Raw genomic sequence first — 24600 nt, forward strand, 5'->3', positions numbered from 1 at the left:
AAGATCGTAAGGTCGGTGACCTAAGTAATCTTCCTTAAAGCAAAGAGCCCAGGCGGCCCCGGTAGCACTTGTAGTCAATCTACGCCGGAGTTGTTACGACTGATCATCTGTGAGGATACATCTATTCTCCTATTTGCTATAGGGCATACAGGACGGGCTTAATAAGCTGATGTTATGCTGGGCCCTGAGGGCGTTGGATCACTATCTCCCTCCTTAGCCTGACTAACGTCTATCCCCTATGGGGTGCTCTTAGTGCCCCCACCTCTCGCAAACCTGCTAAATCTTTCGGATCCATAGTATGTACCGTTTTGAACTAATTACATATCGATTTCCCGGCAGAGCCAAACATTTCTCGCTTTCCTTGGCTGGTAATCAACCGCACGCGCTAATTCAATCAATAATGTCCGTTAAGATTCGTACTTATAACTTAACACCCAATTTTCAATTTCACCCATTATAAAACGTTGGGTAATATTAATTGCGACACAAAATCTTGTACTTTTTACAGTGTTCGTAAACACGTACCTTTTACTATACCGTTTTTCCTACAGTACTCGGACTCAGTACTGTAGACTCATACGGCTGTTTTTGTGTCGAAAAAACCAACTGAACCAACAATCGTCACTTTTAAAGTTATATCAAAGAAAAGAATCGACCACAAACCACAATATGGTGAGCATTGGAGTTTCCACGTCCGTATGCTTATCAGAAGCAACTTCTCGTATGGATGCAAGTCAACTCGTGACAGATAATGCTCTATCATCGTTTTCGACTTCACCAAATTTCTCGAGCTTTACCCGTTTTTTGGACCAAAAGCGTTTTCAGGAATTGTTTCCGAATGCTATTGAACTCTACGACTTCAACAGCCTTGTGAATGCTGCTAAACGATTTCCACAATTTGCCAATACTGGTAACGATGTGAAAGACAAGCTCGAATTGGCAGCTTTCTTAGCTCAAACTGCTCATGAGAGCGACAACTTTAGAGCCGCTGAAGAGTATGGCCATGAAAACTACTCGATATCACAGTACTGTGACAATACTACTTATCCGTGCGCTCGTGGTCTCCGGTATCATGGTCGTGGTCCAATTCAGCTTTCATGGAACTATAACTACTTCAATGCTGGCAATGCTCTTGGACTAGATCTTCTAAATCATCCTGAACTTGTCTCTACCGATTCAATTGTGGCATGGATGACGGCACTTTGGTTTTGGATGACCCCGCAAAATGGCCAACCGATTCATGATGTTGTCACTTGCGTGAACGGATTCGCAAAATCCACTCAAGTTATCAACGGTGGACTTGAATGCGGTCCAAACGCTATCAATCGAGAGAGCGTATTGCAACGCTCTAAGTACTATCTTCGAATGTGCGACGCGTTGGGTGTGGACCCATTGGGTAACAACTCAAGTGATATGTGCACAAAGTCTACGTACTAGATATAGATACTAAGTACAATGCATCAATTTTAATGATACACGTCAGCGGATTACATACATACAACAAGCTTTGTGCAGCAAATCTTCGTTACTGTCGTATTTTTAAAATATTGAATCTAGCCTCAAGTAGTTAGCACATCAAGTATTACATTATCATCTCCTTTTGACGATGCAAAGTTTCTTTCTTGCTAACAGACGAACCCTCTTGCGCTGACACGACTAGTATACGATATTGATGTGGTCTTATGCCATTCTATCTGTCTACTTTTCTCGTTGACAACTGTGATATTTGTCAAATGACATTTGACATTTTTCACACCAAATGAATTTTGGATTGTGGGTACGGAAGTAGTTGAAATATTTATCTAGGAAATAAAATTAACTGGATAGTTTTCTTCAAAATGGATGTGAGAAAAATCTTTTATGAGATACTAGATTTTATCTTCTTACCCATCAAACGTGTTTTCTATACCTCTGACTTTAGCTCAAGAGCGTGGCAATTGCCTTCTGTGCATCCCAATTGTGCATAATAATGCAAATGCGATGTTGTAGATGACGTGTAAGAGCATACTAATGTTGTGACGTCGACGACCAGATCTTGCAATCTGGTGGCTCCGGCTTTTCTACAATTGATTCTGAAGCCAGGAAAATACCGGTAAGCTAACAAACGAGACGAACAAATCATCAGGATTCTAGGAACATGAGCAAGCACATCGATCGACAAGATACATTACGAAGTGGGTGGCCCCGGCATTAGCCACACTGGTGGATACTACAATGACATGGACCACCTGTACATCTTAGCTGCTGTGATTGATCAAAAATCATACTGCATAAGCGAATAAATGCATCAGTATAGCAACAACAATTAGACTCAATAGTATCTTACGAGCATCTCCTTAAAAGCAGGATAAATTCTGAATTCTCCCATCAAATTGTTATTCTTACAATTTGATGAGAGAATTTAAAATTTATATTAGACAAAGGCAGAATGGCATTTTCATCAATAATTACAGTTTTAGTTGGACTAACATGTATCCCGTCGGTAATGCATATGCAAACGGGTTGCCGAACACCTTGCACAGACTCAACAATTTGCGATAGCAAACTTACAGAGGATACGTTTGCACACTTCACTCAGGAGCGAACCCGAGAGACTTCCTTGTATCTAGATACCTCATTGTTTTCTATGCCAAAAGTGACAAATTTAGGCGAATTTTCTGAATGTATTGGGTTCCTATATTTATTTGAGCTTTATAGATTGCGCGATGTGAGACAAAAAACCCACGTCCGATCCTTTGTGAAGTCCCATCGTTCTCGTCATTTACTATGAGTCTATTTATTCTGAATTTTGCACAAATCACAAAATCGTTTTATTAAGTTTGCACAGTGCACAGATGGGTACCATGTAAGTACACTTTAGTATTGTACATGCCAAAACGTGAACCACACCGGATGGAAATCATATTGCGCAAAAAGAAACGGTCAACGTGTCCCGACTGCGCTTGTTTGTCGACTCAGCATGCATCCTAGAGTACCTGCTCTTACGAACCTATTGTATGAGGATCCTGTCTTTAGCGTGTCCCCTAGCACGGCGAGCCTCTGACAAAAATGCAATCCTTGCGACCGATGACATTTTAAGCCATCGCGACAGAGGGGTCAATATGTTTCATTAGAAAAACAATCGTAGTGGCCCCTCCGGTCCCGACCTGACATAAATGCCCCAACCAAGGTACAAACTGCAGTGGGTTACGCTTCACTTCACCTCAGCAAAATGTGTACTCCACGCCCGTTTCCCAAGGCAGATTTGCAGCGGCAGCCTGTTGCGGGTCCTGTAACGACGGCTATATCTAGCTCCGTGAGTCGATCTTACCCGTCACAAAGCGCATTAGCCACGGTGACTCAATCTCGAATTATTATGGTTTTGATCCATTTATAGATGCTCGCTGCAGCACCTAGGAATCTCTAGACAGCTTTAAGTGCAAATATTCTCCTTTAATCGAGAGCAAAACGAGCACTCAAGGTCGCTCGCAAGAGTTTCTGATACCACTAGTCGCCAATCCTTTGGGTACCGCTTGCACCTAGAGCAGCAGCAGTCGAGGTGGGGACGCTTTCTACGGTACTTAATGCTGCGAAGGTAGTAAAGTGTATCCTACAGAATACGCATGCTACGTGAGGACGGCACGTCGCCTCACCCGTCCAGCAGATTCGCAAGCCGCCTTTAGTGAAGGAGACGTCTGAACGCGTCAATTGGAACTTGTCTTTGCGAAATACGAGCACGATCTGTACGTGAAGGGGTAACTCATCACATCCAGCTCATGCCGTTTAACATTATAGCTCTTTCTCGTGATTCTGCGGGTAAAAAGCTGGCGAAGTCTCAAACTTGCTAATAGGTCAGATGCCACTAGCAAGTAGAACGCGCGATGAGCAAAGAAATCCGCTCTCTTCTGCCGTGGTGAAGAAGACCGTGGTTGCGCTAAGGCCTAAGCGTCAACAAATCGAGGTAATTGTTACAGAAGGTGAGCTTGATAATCCCATTAGTTTGTAAACGAGGGTATTAGTTCCACTAATTTCACTTCACCAGATATTGATAATATCCCTGATGTACTCGCCGGTGCACTATCCGTTTCAATTTGAAGCGGGCGGTCTTTTACTGATCGAGCAGTGCCGACGAAAAGTAACTCTATTGCGGCTGCTCTCATGAGCTTCTAGGCTGTGGTAGCACGTCAACTCTATCTGAGAGTCTTGTTGTGCGGCCAAAACTGATATGGGCACAATATCGGATGCACTCTTGAGTCGAAGACATCGTTCGGAGTACCCACATGCAGTCCAGAATTCGATTACTGCACTAAAAAACTTGACTACAGAGGATAGCTACGACGTTGCTCCGTTCTCAACAGAGCTCTTCAAACCCAAAGGGCCAAATGTCACAATATCAAGTAAAACCCAGAAGGCATCGGATTTTATTGGAAATGTTGAGAGTATCTCAATCTTCTTTCTGTATCGACCTGTAAGTGGCCCAATGTAGGCTGGTCGCTATATTTTCTTATGCATGTATAGGTAGGTTACCCGCAGCCGATTAAACCCTCTGACACACTAAATCATGTGCTCGTCTGCCTTTGGCGTTATTACTCTGTTTTTGCATATCCCGGCTCTCGGCGTATGATACTCAATCCATTTAGATCGATTTACTGATATTGGTAAAAAGTTTAGCGGGGTAATATCAGCAGGTCAGATCAAATCGAAAGCCTCTACTAGAACAGGGGTCACTTCAGGGCGTATCGAAAGAAAGACGGGTGTTAGCCAAACCAGTTTTATTAATATACAGTCAGCTTGCAGAGGTATGCACGCAAATTACATGGAGGCAACTCGCCGAAGCGGTTTCACAACGCAAATTCTTTGGAGTATATCTTCAAGGGACGCGCATCACGCGTATCGTCTGGTCGCCTGTTTGCGGGTGGTCAGAAATTGACATATTCAATCTTGTGCTGAGCACCTTGAATAATAATTGCCAAAACTTGACTTTGGATATCCGACTTCAAGCTTATGGCAAGTCATTTTGGCAGAAATATTTGCGGGGGAGCAGCTTTGCTGTATTCACACCGATCACATCATCACTAACAGTAGCGAGACGACCCTTTTAGATATGTAGATCCTTCTCCTTCGAAGTTTCCTTTTTTGCCGATCAAGCAATGACCATGCAGGGCTCAGTGCTGGACTTTACTACTTACGATTCGACACGCTCATAGGAGGAAGGCCGATGGGCATGGATGATGATCGTACTACCATTACAGTATTCTCGTGGTTATCCATGTACTTTACACATAATAGTTAATGACTTCAACTGGTTCCAAATAATAAACTCACAGAGACTGAATTCGTACGCATCAACCACGAGCGCGACCGTGGACTTTTGGAGTAACACGTTTATTGTTACTTAGACCTGCGTTCCAAAGTAAAAAGTACTTTATTATTAATTCTATCCATGCAGCACTTGATATATACGCAGTTCGTATCTCGCAATCAAATTGCCTTACTATTATATGTCATACGGATAGCAGTCCACGCGCGCCACCGCAAGCACCGTGGTCCTTGTGAACATAGCTCTTAAAGCTGTTTCTGGTGAGGATGTCAATGTACATTTCAATCAGAAATTTGCAGCTACTCTTCGAGTTTTGATCAAATCAATATGCCCGCACCCAAAGACATTTGACTCATCCTTTCATCAAGGAAGGTTGCGCTCACTACACCCCACCATCACGACATAAGGTCCTATTTTCACCCACTCTATAGTATCCTGCGCAAAGTACTTAATGAGGTGAGACAAGGTCACTGTCTCTCATGTGCAGTTGATAATACTTCTAAAAAAGATATAGGGAACTGACAAGGTGCAAGCAATCATGCTGCTCTATAGCACATTCTCTACTAAAATCGTCATTTGCGCTAGAATAATGTCTGCATCTAGCTTTTATAATACCAATTCGCCACCTCCGTTAGCATTTCTGACACAGAAAATCGGCGACGAGAGGGCCCAATAGGGGTCTAAGAAGTTCGTTGTGATATTACGATTGCACAGATACAACAATGGTCACTACGGAAGCAAGTTCTATAATAACCTGGGAGTGTGATCTGTAATAGATGGTTTTATGTGATGATGTGATAGCGGATCGTGTAGTGGTGGGGCAATTTTGAGTCATAGAACGCATGGAAGTCATATGACCGGAGATGACCTATTGCATTTTGGGAGCAAAAGTCACAATCCATTCAGAAGTATTGGTGGCTTGTTAGCTGCGCGGAGAGAGAATGGATCCAACTCATACAAGTGCTTTTTGTAAGCGCTCATTTCGGGCTTACGATAAGCACACAACATTTTGATGGGGGATTGTTGTTTGCTCACAAGGTTAGCAAGCGTAATGAGTTGGGTGAGCCTGTCGGATCCCAAAAAGAAATACATATCGCTGGAATCAAATGCTAATGATGTACTGGATAGTGCTATTCAGAAACTGGACTGACCCTTACAATTGGGTCTTTATGTGAGTCTAGGGTGTGCGCGACATTCTGAGGCATCGTCTCACGGTATTTACATATACGATAGGAATCACCCTTGCCTTTCGCATATTTATAAAGAATTCTAAATTTGGAACGAGTTTAATGTTTTGACAGTAGCATTAACTAAGAAACTTGTTGCTTTTCAAAACAGATTATTCTATTTAAATCAGCTGGTATGGTAACCACCACAAAAACTATGGCCATCCGCCAGTCCATCAGCAAACCAAAAAGTGTTCAAAGCATCAGTTTCATATCTTTAACGGGCGGATGACATATAGCCCATGCGGGAAATAAATCGTCAGCGTGGAGTAATTTTGTCTCATGTCGGTATAGACGGTGAAATAAGGCAGCAATGCCGATTGTCGAACAGTTTGGGCGGCAACTAGTTGCTCTTTAAGGTCCCTTGATATTCTTTTCACAGGACTACTGGCCCTTTGCATTCTAAGAATCCTTTGATTTACCAATGTCTGTCAACAAAATTTGCAATACGATAGGTTGCTGCGTTTTAATTGCGAAGCTGCGCAATTCTGCCTTCCAACCTTCAGACCGAGCCGAACCTTTGAAGCGTGCTTGCTAGTAAGTGCGCCATAAAGCTAGTACTTCGCTTGCTGCCCGACTCCCCGCCTGTTACGAAAACCGGAGCCTTAAGCTTTGAGTTAGCTCAAGTGCTTATAGTCTAGGATAGGTATCGCCACCTCAAGAAGCAAATCCTTTCTTGGCATCGCTAGCCAATTGTGTAGAACTAGACAGCAAATTTGAAAATTCCAGTGCTCCACACGAAAATCCACTTTACGATAAAGGTGAGCTCCCCAGGAGCATCCACCGTGTCAGTTGCTCCCAAACTGTTAAATACCAACCTTGATGTTCTAGGCACGCCTGAGAGGGGATCTGCTCTTGATAGTACCGCTAGCTGTCGGCGTTGATTTTTTGTCTTAGCTTCTGCCAAAGTGTTGGCTTCAGCCGTGATTTTAAATGGTTGATGCGACGGTACACTTGCCACAAAAATGCGCTTTAGCTTGAAATTTTGTAGCTCGTTTCGTGACGGCTAGCAAACGACTCGTGGAGATAAATGCAATGTAACGGGGTTTCACATGCCCTGCCTGGTATGAAGGGTGTGAGTCACAGAAGATGATGTGATCACACAATGGTGTGTTGCACAATATGGTGTGACCACATAGTTTTGTGGCTACATTTTAACAAGAAGTCAGTACTTTGCTGGAACAGCCAGTAATTATATATTCAATTAGGCTTTACTACATAAATACGAAAGCCTATAGATTTAGATTTAGAATGAAACCGAGAAATACAGTTTATTACTTAATCAAAAAGTTAATAAGCCTTGGGTTAAGGTTGTAGTGAGTGGATTGCAATCCGCTATACTCACTATAAAACGAAGGGTACCGACCTAAACTAAGCTTCCTCTAAGCGAAAGAGCTACGGCAGCCCCGCTGCATGCAACGCGCGTTGTGAACTAGTGACCTCAGACTTGCCATAGATTATTCCATTCGGTCAAACATATTCAGCCAACGAAGGAAAAGCTACATCATTCATCATGCCAATCAGAAGACAGTGAACCTGTCCTAAAAGCTCCCTTTGACACCTGATAACCCCATATATCTAAGCACCGGCCAACAGCATCGTTCATGACGTACGTACACATACACTGTTATTACTACGAACTTATCAGAAAATCTATAGAATGATACTGTTTACTGATTATGCAGTGTATATAGTGTTATCATTGTAGATCGTAAACATATGCATTTAGCGTTAGCTCAAACGCTAAATGTATATGCTCATTTAAGTCTGAGTATATGTCAGTCCTGGAAAAAAACGCAAACTCAGCTCCGATATACTCGTGTAAGCTCTCGATTGCACTCCTGAGTAAAACGTACGAGCCCAATGTCTATGCGTCATAACACATAATCCGCGTAAACCCCCGTTCCACTCGGTAGCACTCGTCGTCATTCTCAAGACAAAATTGTAATGAACTGCATTCTATGCGAGAGTGAAGCACGGGATTTTTGAGTACCGTGTACCACGATTTTTTTTAATTCTCCATCACTTTTGTGAATACCAATGTTACGGCAATTATCATGTCCAGCAACTTGATCATAAGCTGACCATTGTCGCGATCGTTGCGGCGGGGTGTCGCGGCACTACCTACCGTTGGGAAAATACATGGATGGAGACCAAGGTATTCAAACTCATCATTAGACCGCAGCGCATGACCGCTACTATCTTATAAGCTCTGTTCGAGACAATTAAATATACCAATGCTAGTAAATAGTACAGTTGCATGGTTTGGACGAATCCTATCGCAGCTGTATGCCTGAGCCAAAACGTTTTGCTTTCTTGATAGAAAATTCCTCATGAATCGGCAATGCCCCACCGAACTAATTCAATTTCCAGTCTTTTCATGTTTTGAAGCGCTCCTGTTACTACATGCCCAGAATGAGATTGATGGTCTTGGATAGGCACTGTTCTACGGTTGCAAAATCCTCACGCTTTATTCCAAGTGCATACTGTAACATATGCACTATGTTATGTTCTATGTTATGTACGCAACATGTTATGTTCGATGTTAGCGATTACAATGGTACATTGAAGTACAGGGCCGGACCCATCGTGTCCACAGATGTTCACCCATCTTGTGGATCGCACCTGGGTACCGTGTTGATCGTAAGCACATGTTGCTGAGTATAACCCAAATGCAGCCAATCACAATTCAGTCACCCATTACGTCAGAGCGCTTATCCAATGAAAATCATCGGACCAGAAACACGATCAAACAATCCGACGATGACGACTACATATTTCATGTCCATTCATTTCAGTTAACCAAAACAATAAAGCTCACTTCTGAATCTGCCAAACACTACACATACTAGCCTTCAAAACTTCTGTCAGCGCCCCTATCACAAGCCGCATGGAATCGTACCCCAATCTCGCGCATTCAATGCGTTCGCGTACATTCTCTTTACTACTGGCGCGTCGTACGTAATTGTATAAGGCTCCAGAATCCATCAGGTTTTTCCGCGGCTTCACGAAGTCCAAAACATGAATTTTACCAACCAATGAAGCGAAGCCATCAGCTCTCAGGCGAGTTGCTTCTTTCGGGGTTTGGTTCCATTGACCTCTGTGCGCAAATCAGGATACCACCTTTCTTCTTGTGGGGATTTTTTGCTCACGCATTCGTGGGAGCTCAACCATTCGTACATCTTAGTCAAAAGCGAAAGGGATACGTAAGTGTAGATGTTTTGCTCTGCGGTTGTACCCAACATATGCGGTTACTGCAGAGCTTCTCAGCAGCAAAGCAATACCGCACTTCTTCCCTAACTTGGCTGAGGTCCATCTTCTACAGAGCTTACAATCCCAGCTTCCCATGCTGCCTTCAAGGCACGGAAGTTGCGCACCGCATTGAATGCGATGCCCATCGCTTCCTCGGTTGAGGTAGGGTGGACGCGAAAGGTCTTGCGCAAGCCGCACCTGTTCGGATCCCCTTCATTAAGATGTTCGGATCCCCTTCATTAAGATGTTGGAAGTAACACCTCCGAGAGAGATCGAGAATATACTGCAGATACAAGAGCTCTTAACCTCTGGATGGAGATCACTTGTTTGCTCCGCTCTCGACAAGTGGACAAAGCGCTTGAAGCAGAGCAAGCTGGATGACTCACGTCTGAGGCGTTTGGTATGCTTTCAATTGGAGCGAACGAATCCAATCTCATCAAAGAGTCGAAACGTTTTTTGTGCAAAGTGCACGTCAACTCCGTCACATTCTAGCTTGACGACCACCCGTTTGGACATGGCCTAATTCAGGCCTGTCTCCCGATATTTTTTCTGTCACTGCCTTACAAAATCTCTGCTCTCAATATCAACTGTCTCGTGGTGAGTGCCATATGTTCTTACACCAGAGGCCAGCCGGGGCACTTCTGGAGGTTTATTCTTATAGCTAGTGAATGTCGTCAGGCGAACATTCATCGCATCTAGTCTTGGGGCCAACAGTGTGCCGAATCCTCTGAGACCATACCTAATTCGCTCCTATCGCGCTGGTCCAGAGGTTTTATCACAATTGGTTGGTTTAGGGCTGGAAGCGGTAATTGCTCGTCTGGTGGCGTTCTTATGCTAAGAGACTGCGATAATAGAACGCCCGAAACAATCATCTGCGAGACAAACATCGACTTACACTGTGATGAAGTTTAAGTTTAATGGGATATTTAACACATCTTTGTCAACTGTGCATAACAAAGAATTATACAGTTGTACGATACTCACATTGCCTTATTGTGCGGTCCTGATTGATGATTGCCGCAGTATCAGTATCTACAAAGACGATGGGGCTCCTTAGTAAGCGGTTCGTCGTTACGTTGAAGAAATGGGTATTCGAAAATCTTGTGCCCCATTCTCACAAGAAAGCAGTCTATCCACAACTTGGTCTTGAGAATGACGACAAGTGCTACCGAAAGGATCCGGGTTTTTGCATATTATGTGCTGAGGAAGCTTCGACTCAAAATTTACGTGATGAGACGCATAGAGTTTGGGCTCGTACGCTTCACTCAGAAGTGTAATCGAGAGCTTATATGAATATTTGGGTGCTTAGTTTGCTTTTCGTTTTCAAGATTAACAGTATCAGAACCAAAATTTCTTTGAGGTAACACTTAATGTAATTGTTTCAATCTACAATAATAGCAATATGTGCACTGCACATAGCGTGAGGGCATGTCCAACGGTTATCCGTGATTTCAGTATAGTACCAAGAATATTCGTAGTGATGATAGGGTATGTACATCATGAACGACGTTGATGGTTAGATCCTACACTAAATGTCATAAAACTGAGGTAATGTATTTTTCACTTGCCTTACTAATTGTTACTGTAACAAAAACGCAGTATGATCGCATGTCTTTGTAAGGAAACTCAATTTCTAACTGCAACTTAATATCTAGAAAAATACCCCTCTTAGGAATATCGGTGTAAAATTATAGCAATAAAAGTTAACTAAGAAATGGATGATTTATTTCCTAGCACATGCACAAGGAGTTGAGCGAATGAAGGACCCGACGTGTCCAACTGATGCCAGTAGAAAGCTAAAGCACGAGACACAGAAATTTAAACATATTCTCTACCAGCGTGGCTACTAATTTAATATTTACCAAAAGAATGCAATCATTTTCATCAAAAACATGAATTTTATTACTTCTTGGAATTTTACTCATTGCAAGAGATGTTGCCCAGTGGCTGTACCCCTAGAACATCACACATTTGGGTAAAGTAACTCATACGTTGCAACTCACTTCTTTTATTCGGAGCGTTTGGACCACATTCTAGTCCACCATTAATGATATCGGTAGAGATTGCAAATCCATTTATTCCAGAAACAACATCGTGGATCACGCGTCCAGCTTGTGGGGTCATCCAATACCAAAGCGCCGTCATCCATGCGACTGTTGTATTAGTGGCAACTGTGTCAGGATTGGTAAGTAAATCAATACCAAGAGCATTGCCAGCATTGTAGTAATTGTAGTTCCAAGAGAGCTGAATAGGACCACGACCATGGTATCGACGACCAGGAACACATGGGTAAGTAGTATTGTCACAATACTGCCATACTGTGTAGTTTTCGTGACCGTATTCTTCGGCTGCTTTAAAATTGTCACTCTCGTGAGCCATCTGAGCTAGAAATGCTGCTAACTCGCGCTTGTCGTTGGTCTCATTACCAGTATTCGCAAACTCCAAGTATTGATTGGCGGCGTTGACAAGACCATTGAATGTATAGAGTTCAATAGCATTTGGAAATATCTCGTGAAAGCGATTTTGATTGAAGAAACGAGAAACCCCTGGATGTTCAGCTAAACACAAAGTCGAAGGTGACGCTTTTTCTGTCGGAGTGAGGCTAATTTCGGGTGTTGAGTTTTGAACATTGTCGTTTGAAACAGCAGAAACCACAGACAAAAGACGCAATGTTGCTAAAATTCCGATGAACATCATGTTTCTTCTTGGCAGTCTCTTAGTACTTTGCTTCTTTACCACTGAAATTGAAAAATGAATCTCAACCAATATAGTGAGAAAATGCACCTTGTGTTCTCCTGTTAGGGCGTCAACCGAAATAAAGACAGAAACTTGACGGCAAATCGCATCTGTCTGCCGTTTCGGTGCATACATCTGTTAAAACCACGTATTTAAACACAATCTCTATAAAATAAAAGGCCAATAAATGCACCCAGAGACATACGAGATTGCTCATGGCCATCACTGCTTATTCCAGTTGTACTATCCAATTTAACCCAGCGAAGTTTCACCAGAAGGATCATGATAAGGAGAGAAATATCTTAGCTGACGTATTAATCGTTTCGATCTCGTTAGATTTGAGAGAGCCAGATATGAAGCTAGGGTGGCACTCTCTCATGTACGGTATAATGCTCGTTATCCTTAATCTCTTTGGGTACGCTCGCTAGTAATCCCTCACCACCATACAACACTCTTGCTATATACAATAATTATTGTGGAATCAGATCGCAATGTTTCCTGCAAAGGCGAAATTTGCTATCATTGGTGGAAACGGCACCATAATCTTTGAGACTGGATTCTAGAAGAAAATCTCCTTATTACTTTTTGTTGGGGGATTGCCAAGATCTTTGCTATCCCATTGCCCATCGTATCATTTGTCATTCGAAGCATGATTTGTCTAAATAGAGAATACAATGGATGTTGAGTGGCTGTGGTCCACCCACATGCATAAGAACTGTTTCCAGAGCCCTAGCACCATCTGATAACATATCAGACGATTCATGAGAAAGAGCTTTGCTTTGGTGCCTGCAGTTGATTTGATGGATGCTGGCAAGTCTATCCATTCAATAAATGTGTGGCCTCGGTTAGAACTTATCCTTCAGAACTGTTCAGGTAGAGAACTAGAGAACTAGCTTATCAATTCGCACAGTGAGACACTACATCTACAATTTTACGTACAACACATACCCTGTCAACGTCGGCTTTGTTCTATGTCGTACTAACATGTAAAGTTTTAAATAAAACCATGCTTAAAACAAGTCCCGATGGTGCGTTATTGTAGTGTGAATAAGCTCATATCTCTATCAAAGGGTATATTCCGACGTAAGGAAGCACACACTCGTGTTCTTTTTGTTACAATCTTCCCACTTTGTACTTAGCGTCAATATGGAACATCTTTGAGGAAATTAGATGTGCGCAATCTGTTCCATTAATTAAATTTCTAGAACTCTGATACGCCGCACATTTTATTCCAATCAGGGTGAGTAAATCAGTTCTAAATTCTGCGTGGGACACTTTCTCACTGATTTGGGGGCCTGATGGCATAGCTGTATACATTCGCTCTATGATAGTAAAAACGTCATAACTTGCGCGGCAGAAGCACTAATATTGCTTGAACACAATACAAAAGGTGGCGCACAAACAGTCAGAAATTGTCATGGTGTGACTCCAGCCTTTTGGTATTTGCTTCTTGCATCTTGCATCTATATCCATTCACCAGCTAGCGCCGCTTCTCACTTGTTAGTCTGGGATGGGGGCGATACCCTCAACTTGTGCCGTCCATGGAAAGCTTGACTTCCAACTACCTCACACCAAGCCACTCCTCAAGGTCTGAACTTTTGAGTTTAAATCTATTTTAATTCATGCTCGTTCGGTCGCTGTTCTCAAGTCCTCGTCTTGGCAACCCTTGTCCGCTTATTTCTTGACCTTTGGACCTCGGTTCCCGCTCGACCGCTGTTGACCTTCCTTGGGAGTAACATATGTCCCAGACGTACTTGTGGTCGGTACCCTGCGATCATTTTCGTTGTGTACACGTCCTCTGATCAATTTTTGCAAGTTGTCCGGCATAGAGGCACGCAGCATCATGATAACCAGGCTTGCCATCCTATCCTTTTTTTCACATACTCAGGTTTGATGTCTTCGTTTTCTGGCATAGGCAAAAAGAGCTTGATTCTTATGCGCATATTTTGTTGTCCGCAATGCTGCCCTCTGATTCCAGCTGCTTCATCGCAGCCAGAGGGTTTCTTAGCATCCTGGATGCTTGAACACGTAAGGCTAAGGTCTTGGATATTTTTATTCAGCGCTAGTAGATCGTATCTAACATGCGAGGCTGGAGTGAGGTTACTCCCCTAGTAGACAATGCCCGGCAATAAGAGTTCTCAACTCTTGTTCAAAATATCACCGATTCGTTCTTGCTCTGTCGGGCAGCAAAGAAACGCGATCTCACGCGATACGCCTGATTCGGCAGCGAGAACACTCGCAGAGGCTGACGCTTCAGCTCCTTCCAGGATGAAAGCACCGCTTCAACCAAAGCACCGCACGTTAGTACCCATTCTCGCGCTCATCTTCCGAGCTTGGAGGCAGCTAGCGCTACGCACTGTTGCTCGTTTTGGAATATGGCATAGCTATCTCGGCCTCTATCCCCCAGCGCATTATATTATCTCCATATATACTTACTCTCGAGGGTCTTAATGTTCAATGAGCGGCCTGGATCGGAAGGAGTCATCCATCGTCGACAGTGGCGTCATTGGCGCAGTCGACGCTAACAGATTCTGTAGGTGCTCTAACAGAGCATATTATAAATTAAAAACGCTTCTAGGCGTGCGCTTATTGCCTCGGGTCCCTACGAAACAAGGTGTTCCACGCATTCAGGGCCCAGCAGGGGCATCAGGTTTTAAGCCTTTTCTGCATGACCTAGGGCAAATATGTCATCCTCACAGAGGATCAGTCTTAACGACTCAGGTGTAGATTGACTACGAGTGCTACCACGGGCAGCGGGACTGTCATAGCCCTTTGTTTAGAGGAAGGTAATCTAAGGTCACCGACCTTACGTTCTTTACAAGAAACAGTACGAGTGCAGAGGATCGCAATCCGCCACCTCCAACAGAATCCAGCAACCTTTACCACGGTAAAGATGCTCTTTCTTTCAAGATTGAAACTGTATTTCATACGGCAGAGCCGCCAATATCTAATTTTTAAGCTTTCCTGATTAATAAAGTAATAACTTATTAATGAAGTAAAACCTAATTAACGCATAACTACTGGGAATCCTGTTACGTATGGCTTCTTGTGAAGGTGGAGCCATGCCATTGTGTGATTACATCAACTTGTGTAAATCACACCTACACCGTCATGTGTGACCCGACCTCTCATACAAGGGTACGTGTAACCCCGTGACAAGTTCGATTTATTTGATTAATTTGTCCAGCTTACATCGGTTTTCCATTGACGTGCACCGTGCCGGCGACCAAAATGCAACTATTCGTCTCAAGTTTTCGGTGTGCTTTTTGTGAACATTGGCAACAGTTACTTGTTCTTTAAATCTATTGTTCAATGATGCAATCTAGTATGTTAGCCGCAGATTTGCCGCGTATCCCAAAAAGTTAATCGGTAGTCTACTCCAAACATCATGCTTTGCACCATGTTCATCATGATACAGGGATCGTCACTGATCTATTGTCTGCATCATCATGTAGATCAGCGGTTTGTCTTACTTTCTCTCACCTTCTAAAAATCGATTCAATATCTTGTAGTATCTAGTGTATTATCGCTCGATGTGAGTAGTTACAAAACTGCACCTATCCAAGTCTTGTTGTATTATACCACCGACTGGTGCTGCTAGCTTACAAAGATGCCAAAGAGCGTGTGTGGTAACCGAAACTATGTTGGTGGTACCGTAAGTACCTAACACCTTACGACACCCTCGTATAGCAACCTCGAATGACAATATACATATTGTCCGGTGAGCGATACACAGAGACGTTAACCTTTAGCGCCGCCGCACCAAGACGTTGCCAAAACCGCTCTATATAGTAGTCAATATTTTAAGCATTATAATGATCTTGTAATTGTTTTCCAGACAATCTTCCAATGTCATCGACCACCTTGGGTCCAAGCAAAATCTTTTCAGCTTCGTCAACGGCGTGTTGTTACTCGAGCCTTTCCAGAACAGTGGATTGTTTATTGTTGGCCTTGTTTGCACGGTATGGAATTCGCCCTCAAATGACATGCGAGCGTTATCCGAACAGCTTAATATTTGTACGCGCATAAATCTTCGGTGGGAATGCTTTGATAGCATTCCTTCTTGTTTTCTGTACGCACCGACATACTTACAATCTTAACATAACATCTTTTTAATCCCTGACACATGCCCCACGTACTGTTAGCCTTCTCCCCACTAGATTCACAAATACTCTGATCAGTCTGGCACCCTTCGTTGCTGTGGGACGCTGTGGGACGCAACGAAGGGTGCCAGACTGATCAAGGTATTTGTGAATCTAGATTTTTTTATTTAAAAATGGTATTATTAACTATATTAATTGCTCGGCCCAATTTATTTTATTTTTGTTTATTTTTCCTGATATTACAAACCCGCGATCTATGTCGTGAGAAGCCATATATAAAAAAATTATGTCTGTCGTCAGCTCGTGATGTGAAATATTTGGTTGGTAATTGTAGAATGTGTTTGGTTGAACTTAATATCCCACTTCGACTTATTTTCGGTTATAAAATGATGTAGCTCATTAAATAATTACTATTACTACTTATTTTTTGAAATTTACAATAATTTTTTTATAATCTAGCCTTTACATTACCATTATGTTATCTAGCCATAAATTTGTATGACAGCTTCCAGTAGTGTATTGAGGTAATATTTTCACCCAAATTCTCCGCACACAGAGCTGAGATCGCTGCGTGAGCATTCACCTCCGTATGGCAAACTTAAGTCCACAAAGGTCCGCCGCCTTCGGTATTTGATAACCCATCTCGCGATCGCGTTCTAATTCACACCCGAGGATACTACGACCTCGTTCTGATGCATCATTGCGTCCCTCATCAGCAAGTGAAGCACCGACAAAAACGCCATCGACGACACCGCTTGCTGTTCGACAGATAGTCGCACTCGAAGCCGATGTAAATTACATACTTACCAAATAACAACTGCATCCGCTGTCTAGTATCGGATCATTGTTGGTTGGACTCAGTGTCTCAAAGCGTTATCGCAAATTTGCGCAATTCACAGTAACTCTGCTTTTGCCCATGAATTACTATCCACCTTAAGGTGTCCCACCTTGTTGTTGTTAAATGACCTTCTTGTGTTGTTAACAAATGTACTTGTATACGTTTTACTGATATCATTCTCGCCTCCTGTCTCTTGCCGCAATCTGTAAAGTCTACACAAAGGGGGGTCCAGCTCCTCCGCAAGCTGCAAATAGTCCATCCACGCAAAACATGACCCATATTCCCATTGCAAGATTCGCATTGTGAACAATTATGTCGAGAACAAAACTATCTGCACTCCCACATGCTTCACTCACAGCCATTAAAAAACATCCAGCTTCTCTCACCGCTTTTCGTCAAAGTAATTATTTTCACTCTTTGCAACAACGTGATGTCATTAGCAATATTAATATCAACCTCTGCATTGCGTGCCTTAAAGTGAGATTCTACCATCTTTTAAATGATTAGTTGTGCTTTCTGCGAAATCGGCGAGACGATGTTCAAGTATGTCAACCTTGATGTATCTTGGCCACTAGAATCCGCCGGTATGCCGTGCGAATTTTATCTCCCTTAATAGTACTTGTCTCATGACATGAGCTCATTACCTAGACTAGTCGAGAGGTCCATCCTCCAAGTGGACTTAATCATAGCTTCTGCTGCCGCAAGTCCGGTATCTTTACGCATCCCGCAGGTACCACGCGGATATATTCCTAGTACACTGGCCTGTGACAAAGCGCAGAAGCAATCATAGGTGCAAAGTTTGAAGCGGTCGACAATGAAGATATCAAAGCAAGTAATTCGCTTGGCAATTATGAAGTTTGAGAATTTCCGAGGTGAAGGCGAGTTGATACTACTCGACCACGATGATAGTTATGATATGATTCTAGTCACGCCATAGTTTAAGCGTTATCATCCTAGCACTGACTGGATGAACATGAAGATCGTCATTAACAAGTTGTGCAGCGCTTGAGCAAACTGCATGACGAAGAACAAAACGATGTGGGCGTATGCATGTGTTGAAGAAGGCACCGAGTGTTCAAGTGATATTGTGGTGTGCGAAGGCTCTTTATACTCACAGGATAAGCCCACGAGGACAATAGTAACGACATCAACTAAAATTGGAGCAGTCAGACGCCAGGAAAACACTGTATCCTTTGCCAACGGCATGGAAGTCATGGTAGCACAACGAATAGTGGAACCTGTGGCAAAAATCCATCTGGAGAGAAAAGGAAAGTAACACCAATAAGAGTAATCCGTCAAGGTTTGTGCGCCCTTTTTATCAAGGTATAAGTTGCTTTGATGAAGAAAGTGATTAAGACTAAGACACTTCGAGGGAGTCTGTATATATCGCGGCCTACAACGAAAATGGCGTCAAATTTTTCCGTCACGCGATGATTCAAAATCCTCCAGGTTCAATCAAAGTGTTGTTTTTCTTGTCGTTTAGAAGCAAGAAGACGCTGAGGCGTGACCTGGCGAAATGCGAAATTTGAAATTATGTCTGATCGTCGAATAAGCTAATCGATATCATCAGTACTGCGAAATTATTTAATGGGAAGACACGATAAGAAACGTTTGATGAGTAGGACGCTTTGTGTACAAACCCCGTGTATGGACATATCAAGTAATATGCTGATGTGTTTCTATACAAGGTGCCGGACGAATTGCCATCCAACAGGCGCGGTCGTCATGGGATTTACATACTCCCTGGTAAGAAGTACTGCCTAAAGAAGAACGTTGAGTTGGAATGGTCAAACGATCACCAGGCGGTGTTTTCCGAAGTGAAGAAGGGCTTAAAGGAAGCTTTTGTCCTTGCTATTGCAAACCACGATAAACGTTTTCATGTCGTCTGCAATGCAAGGGATTATATCATTGGTTGTGCGTTGATTCAATCCGATGATGAGGGTCGAGAGCAATTTTTTCGTATCAGTCGCGACAGCTCCGGGCCGCAGAACGAAACTATTAAATTCAGGACAAAGAGCTTGTGACAATGCAGTTTGTTCTAGTAATGCGCTGAATGTACTTGCTTGGAGAGGAGCGCATTGCGATCAAAATATATCATGCCTCGCTGCGTATGGCAGTAAAAACTCATCAATTATCGCAAAGAATCGCTCGATGATTTATTCTCTTCGAAGTACAACTTTGTTGCAAGCCGAAAAGCCGAACATTCTAGCCAATGCGTTGTCAAGATGTCTGAGCTATAATCCAAAGTCCAGGAGTGAAAGCATGCACGAGTCATGTCGGCATTGCAAAGATGTTCAGACGATTAGTGTGCAAGCAACGACTACAGTGCGCAAAGAGACTGTCGAAAGATACAAATCCGTTGGGACTTGTCAGAGCTTGTCAGAGTATATCAAGGACCCTTCCGATAAAGCACTGTAAGGTCTTCCGTCTCGCAAAAGATCGCGGGTTCACCGTATGGATTACACAATGGATTGTTGCACTATGCAGTTGAACACGGGGATACAGCAAGCGTTGTTGTTCCGAATGACGAAAGTTTGCGTCATCGTCACTAATATGAATACCATGTCAGTTCCTCGGGTGGCCATCTCGGTTGGAGATAACCATCCATACACCCATGCGCCTACCTCTTACATTATTTGAGGGTAGGCTAAAGTCGTATCTTCCAAGTGAATCCTACTTTATCTTTGGAAGATGATCAAGCTGATCATAAAGCTTGTTTATTTGTCCACGAAGAGTAGCCAACTTTTCACCCTTGATATTCTAACGGCGTACAAGCGTTGAAGGACATCAAAGGATTGCTCCTGTATTGAACGCAGTGCTTGAAGGCGAGAATGGTACTGACCACTGAGTACCTTGAGAACTGAGCTTACCTCCTCAACAGAGCGCAACAGGTGTTTGTAAACTAACTCGAGAGACACTTTGTCCTTTCGAGGCTATACAAATTTAATTTGTTCAACGTAGTTAAAACGGGACTCCAAAGCCGGAAATTTGGGCGGAGCCATCAGTCAGAACGTCGAGTTTTGAGTTCCGCTCTGCAACAAGGCTCATACGACTCTCGCAGCGATCTTTAATCGTCGAGTAACGCTGCTGCAATGCCTCGATTTGTCCGCGATGAGCGCTCTTTCAATTCTAGAGTTGCCCAATCGTGTTCACGTTCAGTCACACCTCCCCTTTTAGACACTCATGGAGAGCGTCGTTGGGTGGTAAAGACGATTGTCGATCACAAGGATCGATTGACTTGCCATCGGGGAAAGAAGCAGCGGAATCATTAATGCTTCTACAGACTTTGATAGTACGGCTATCTATCAAGCTCGGACACGTGGAATCTTCGTCAGGCCTAGGATTCTGACGTCCCCAACGTGCTACGCTGCTACAAATATTGCTTGTATTGTTGCCAGAGGCAACACTATGACGACAAGATCTTGATTGTGCTCGGTCGTGACTGGGAGTCTTGCCAGCGCCGACTCGGCAAAGCAGACGTATCTACTTGTTCTCGCTCTCAAGGCAAACAAATGACCGCCAAGAGTCAATTTTGGCTGCGATGGGCTGGGTCGGTCATCAAGATTGTCGATCCGACGCGACTGAAAGAAATGTTAAATGTCGAATTTCTCGTCTCCTTTTCGTTTTAGAATGAAGAAAACGTCAAAGAGTTCTAAAAATCGTTCTTCGCTGTCTGGGCGAAGAACGCTCTTTAGTGTTGGCCTGTTTACTTGATTGCTTCATTGTTTATCGGAAAGTGAGCTACTCTAGAAGGTCTGCAAAAGGAGGGGATGCTGTAATGGGCTATAGTAGCCAGTACATGAACGTACATCTGTGTACCTTCTGTATGCATTATGGAAATTGATGTTAAAGGTTTTACAGTATGGTGTTCACAGATGAATACGTGACATCTTATATGAAGTCACAGTTATTCTCTGTGCTACAGAATGTTGGCTCCTACATTGGAATCTGAATTGGCGACGAGACTGACGTGCCGTCTTTCGAAGTGGGTAGCTTTTCGAAGTTTAAGTACCATTCACCCAAGACCTTGTAGATGTTGACACTGACGTTCAACCTATGTACATCCTTGATTTATATATTAGGAGCCCAAGTCTTATAAGTAAAACCTCTAGAAGCCCTTGGTGTGTTTTGCTGAATCATTAATTCAGTTGCAAATTTATCTTCAAGCGTGAAAGGTTGTTCTTCTTACCTTTAAGGTCTAAAGTCGTTCTTCTTCCCTCTACGTCAGGACTGTCCTTCTCCCTCCGAGTCGAAGATCTCTTTTTCGTCGCACAAGCGTGTGTGTTGAGATTAAAGGACTGTTTTGACAGCGCCCTCTTACAGCTTGAAGCAAAAGCTAATGAAAACTTGTTTGTGGACAACTATTGCCAGTCTTCTGTAGAAATCTATGTCTTCGCCATCGCCCTGTATAAAATTGTGCAATCGGGCTCCGAAACAACATCCGCTGTATACTTCTTTTTCGTGAATCGATGAGAACGTACCTTTGTCGGACAGTATTTCGCGGCGTTTGAGCCCTTCAAAATCATTACGAATGAGAACAATTCATGCACTCGCCATCTAAGTTGCAAGATCGGAGCATTGGAAAAGGTTCGCACTTTGTTGAACGCATTTCGTCACAAACCGACTCGAGGCTGATGTTAAGTGCCGCGATAAGGTACCATGAGTTTCGATTACGAGGTTACTTCAAAGTGACGATTGTTTTTCGAATTATGCTCTTCAAAGGCCCTGACAAATAGGGCAAAATCAATGCATTTGACAATGCATTTTATACCGCATTATATACAGCTTAACCAAGATAAAGTACTCAGTTAGTAAAGGCCTTGACTAGACGCAACAAGTAGCAGGGCCAAGAAACAATAGTCTGACCATTTCTCGCGACTGTGAAATACATTCGTCGATTTTGCGATAACCTATTGCACTTAGACTTTGTAAATATATGAAACGCGGCAAATCGACGGTGACTTGAATCTATTTGCATTTGCGGGCACCCACGTGTAAGACCTGGCGAAAAACGTTTTGCTCTAATCATAAGATAAACGGGGTCTGCTATATGAGACACTTGAATTTTTGTGGTATCAGACACTGAGTGATTAATTTTTCGACGAGTTGGCCAGACTTGATTGCTGGGATAAAGATATTTTACTTAGGAGGGAGACTTTCTGGTGACGGCGTTCTTCTTCAGGTCTTGAATCAGCAATATTATCGACGTTTATGAGAGATAAAGGAAATACAAGTTTTTGAAAAGCTGGATCAGTTGCCGACTCTTACAACTTTGACAGTTGTTTAAAGCAGGCTGCACTGTCTTTTGGGGTGAGCCATCGCGGGCGTACATCTATGACCGACATATCGATTTCAGATGGAATAATGCAAAGCTGTAGGTAATGTCTTAAGCATAGCCACGGCCCCAAATTTTCGGCTGCTAGATGTAAAATTGAGCACTGAGGGTCGACTGTCGAGTAAAAAAAAACTGTTTGAAGAAAAACTGGTTGTTATTCTTTTGCCCGGAAAATTGTAGTGGTTACACGCGGATAATTAGTATTCAGTCTTTTTGTATACGTCGTTCATAGCATGCAAGTTACATATACACTCCGTTCTTTGGGAAATTTCACGGGACAAATTATTAGTACAACTGAGTCAGGCTCTCACATCAATTGCTCAAAATAGTTGCACGAGTTAAACGTGCAATCCATTGTACACTTCCATATCAGGACAGCCATGTTGCTCGTGGATTGAGAGTATTGTTGGCCGGCAAAAAATTATGAGGGGGGGCTTTCGGACTATGTTAGCTATCGCAGAGACATACGCTTGAGCTTAGCAAAGATAAATGTTCTCTGGAACATAACTACAATTAGATTTGCAAAAGTGATCTTTTCTGTTGTGACATCAGCTTTTTAATCCAGTACTCAGCTTCACAGCTTAATGTAGCGTATGAATGGAAAGCAACTTGCAAGAACGGCACCAGGTGTGTAAAATCTAAACTGCTACAGGGATACTAAGAGTGTCCGAGCCGTATGAATGACTTCAAGCTACGAGCAGAGGTAGCAGTGTCGGCGCATATTTATATAGTCCACAACAAAGTAACTACATCCGTGTTTCTCTCGCGCGCAAGATGTACAGCTGACGTCAAGCTTTGATATCGCAATTGAGCTCGCGTTCAAGGCGACTAAAGTTGAATCAAAATCATTTTGTCTCTTGGAGAACGGTGGCGTGTTTAATGACTAATTTTGTTGCGAAATCTGGTTTAGCAGGTAGTCTTAATGTTGCTTATTGACCCGGCTTCTAGTCTATGGCAAACCGAAATACCCAGAATAAGTGACTAGCTTTGATATGCCAAACGCATGAGCACTGTGGTTTTCTTCAGGCAAGTACTAGCGCTTGGTGTGACATCTATGTTGCTAAAAATAACCTTGTGTTAGACGAAAACATAGCTGTGGACTTCAGTGTTAGCAGCTTAACAACGCGTTATTCCTTCTCCTAATCGCTAATTTCATCAGGTACCCCAAAACGACATTGTCAAGCTGTATCAACCTTATGTCTTTTCGGCAAAATAACGTTCAAGGGTATTGACGGAATGGATAGCTCAATCGTAAGCCTCTGTATATCTTAGAAGCAAAGCGCTTCGAGACAAAATTTATTTGCACTGGGATTACTGTTTAAGCCTATAAAAGGATCCACGCACCTTAAATCTCGCCTCTCAGATTGTATCTGACATTTCCCTGTAGTGGATTTATGGTAACGCCAAATTTTTTTCCAGACACCAGGACCCTTCTTGACATACTCGGTGAACTAAGTGCTACAAGCTTCGTGGATTTCTTGACACCACATCATGATATCTTTTCAGTAATATATATACATATATGCAGGATCCTTCTAGTCACCCATCACACCCTGTGAACCGGTATTCTGTGAGTACATTCACAGCTTTCAGCCATGCCGGAGACAGTGATCCTCATCAAGTATGACAATATAGACGGCTTCGACCTTGTGGTGCACAAAACAACGCTTGACATTTGGCGTTCGGCCTGTGGTGTTTTGTGCGTAAATATAACAAACGAGATGCAATCATCGTTCCAGCACAATCGTCGCCTTCCGATTAGACTTGCTGTAGAACAGCTTGGTCTGTTGCTACTTGCTCAGACCTCTCAA

General features: G+C 43.0%; 4 protein-coding genes across 4 annotated transcripts; 2 read left to right on the forward strand and 2 right to left on the reverse strand.

The window, feature by feature from the left end:
• Nucleotides 1–669: 669 nt before the first annotated feature.
• Nucleotides 670–1437, forward strand: PHALS_07647 (acidic partial; the record flags this gene model as incomplete). Its single annotated transcript, XM_024721152.1, has 1 exon — nucleotides 670–1437. One exon carries the CDS (start codon nucleotides 670–672, stop codon nucleotides 1435–1437), a length of 768 nt encoding a protein of 255 aa, XP_024586280.1.
• A 7325-nt stretch (nucleotides 1438–8762) lies between these two features.
• PHALS_07648 (uncharacterized protein) lies at nucleotides 8763–8963 on the forward strand (the record flags this gene model as incomplete). Its single annotated transcript, XM_024721153.1, has 2 exons — nucleotides 8763–8812; nucleotides 8849–8963. The coding sequence occupies 2 exons, from the start codon at nucleotides 8763–8765 to the stop codon at nucleotides 8961–8963; spliced, it is 165 nt and encodes a 54-aa protein (XP_024586281.1).
• Nucleotides 8964–11694: 2731 nt separating this feature from the next.
• On the reverse strand, nucleotides 11695–12474 carry PHALS_07649 (acidic partial; the record flags this gene model as incomplete). The annotated part of the gene is made up of 1 exon (XM_024721154.1): nucleotides 11695–12474. One exon carries the CDS (start codon nucleotides 12472–12474, stop codon nucleotides 11695–11697), a length of 780 nt encoding a protein of 259 aa, XP_024586282.1.
• Nucleotides 12475–17195: 4721 nt separating this feature from the next.
• PHALS_07650 (uncharacterized protein) lies at nucleotides 17196–17755 on the reverse strand (the record flags this gene model as incomplete). The annotated part of the gene is made up of 2 exons (XM_024721155.1): nucleotides 17196–17374; nucleotides 17608–17755. The coding sequence occupies 2 exons, from the start codon at nucleotides 17753–17755 to the stop codon at nucleotides 17196–17198; spliced, it is 327 nt and encodes a 108-aa protein (XP_024586283.1).
• Nucleotides 17756–24600: the final 6845 nt, after the last annotated feature.

This window comes from Plasmopara halstedii (assembly GCF_900000015.1).
Source record: "Plasmopara halstedii genome assembly, contig: Scaffold_3120, whole genome shotgun sequence".
Classification (NCBI taxonomy): domain Eukaryota; phylum Oomycota; class Peronosporomycetes; order Peronosporales; family Peronosporaceae; genus Plasmopara; species Plasmopara halstedii.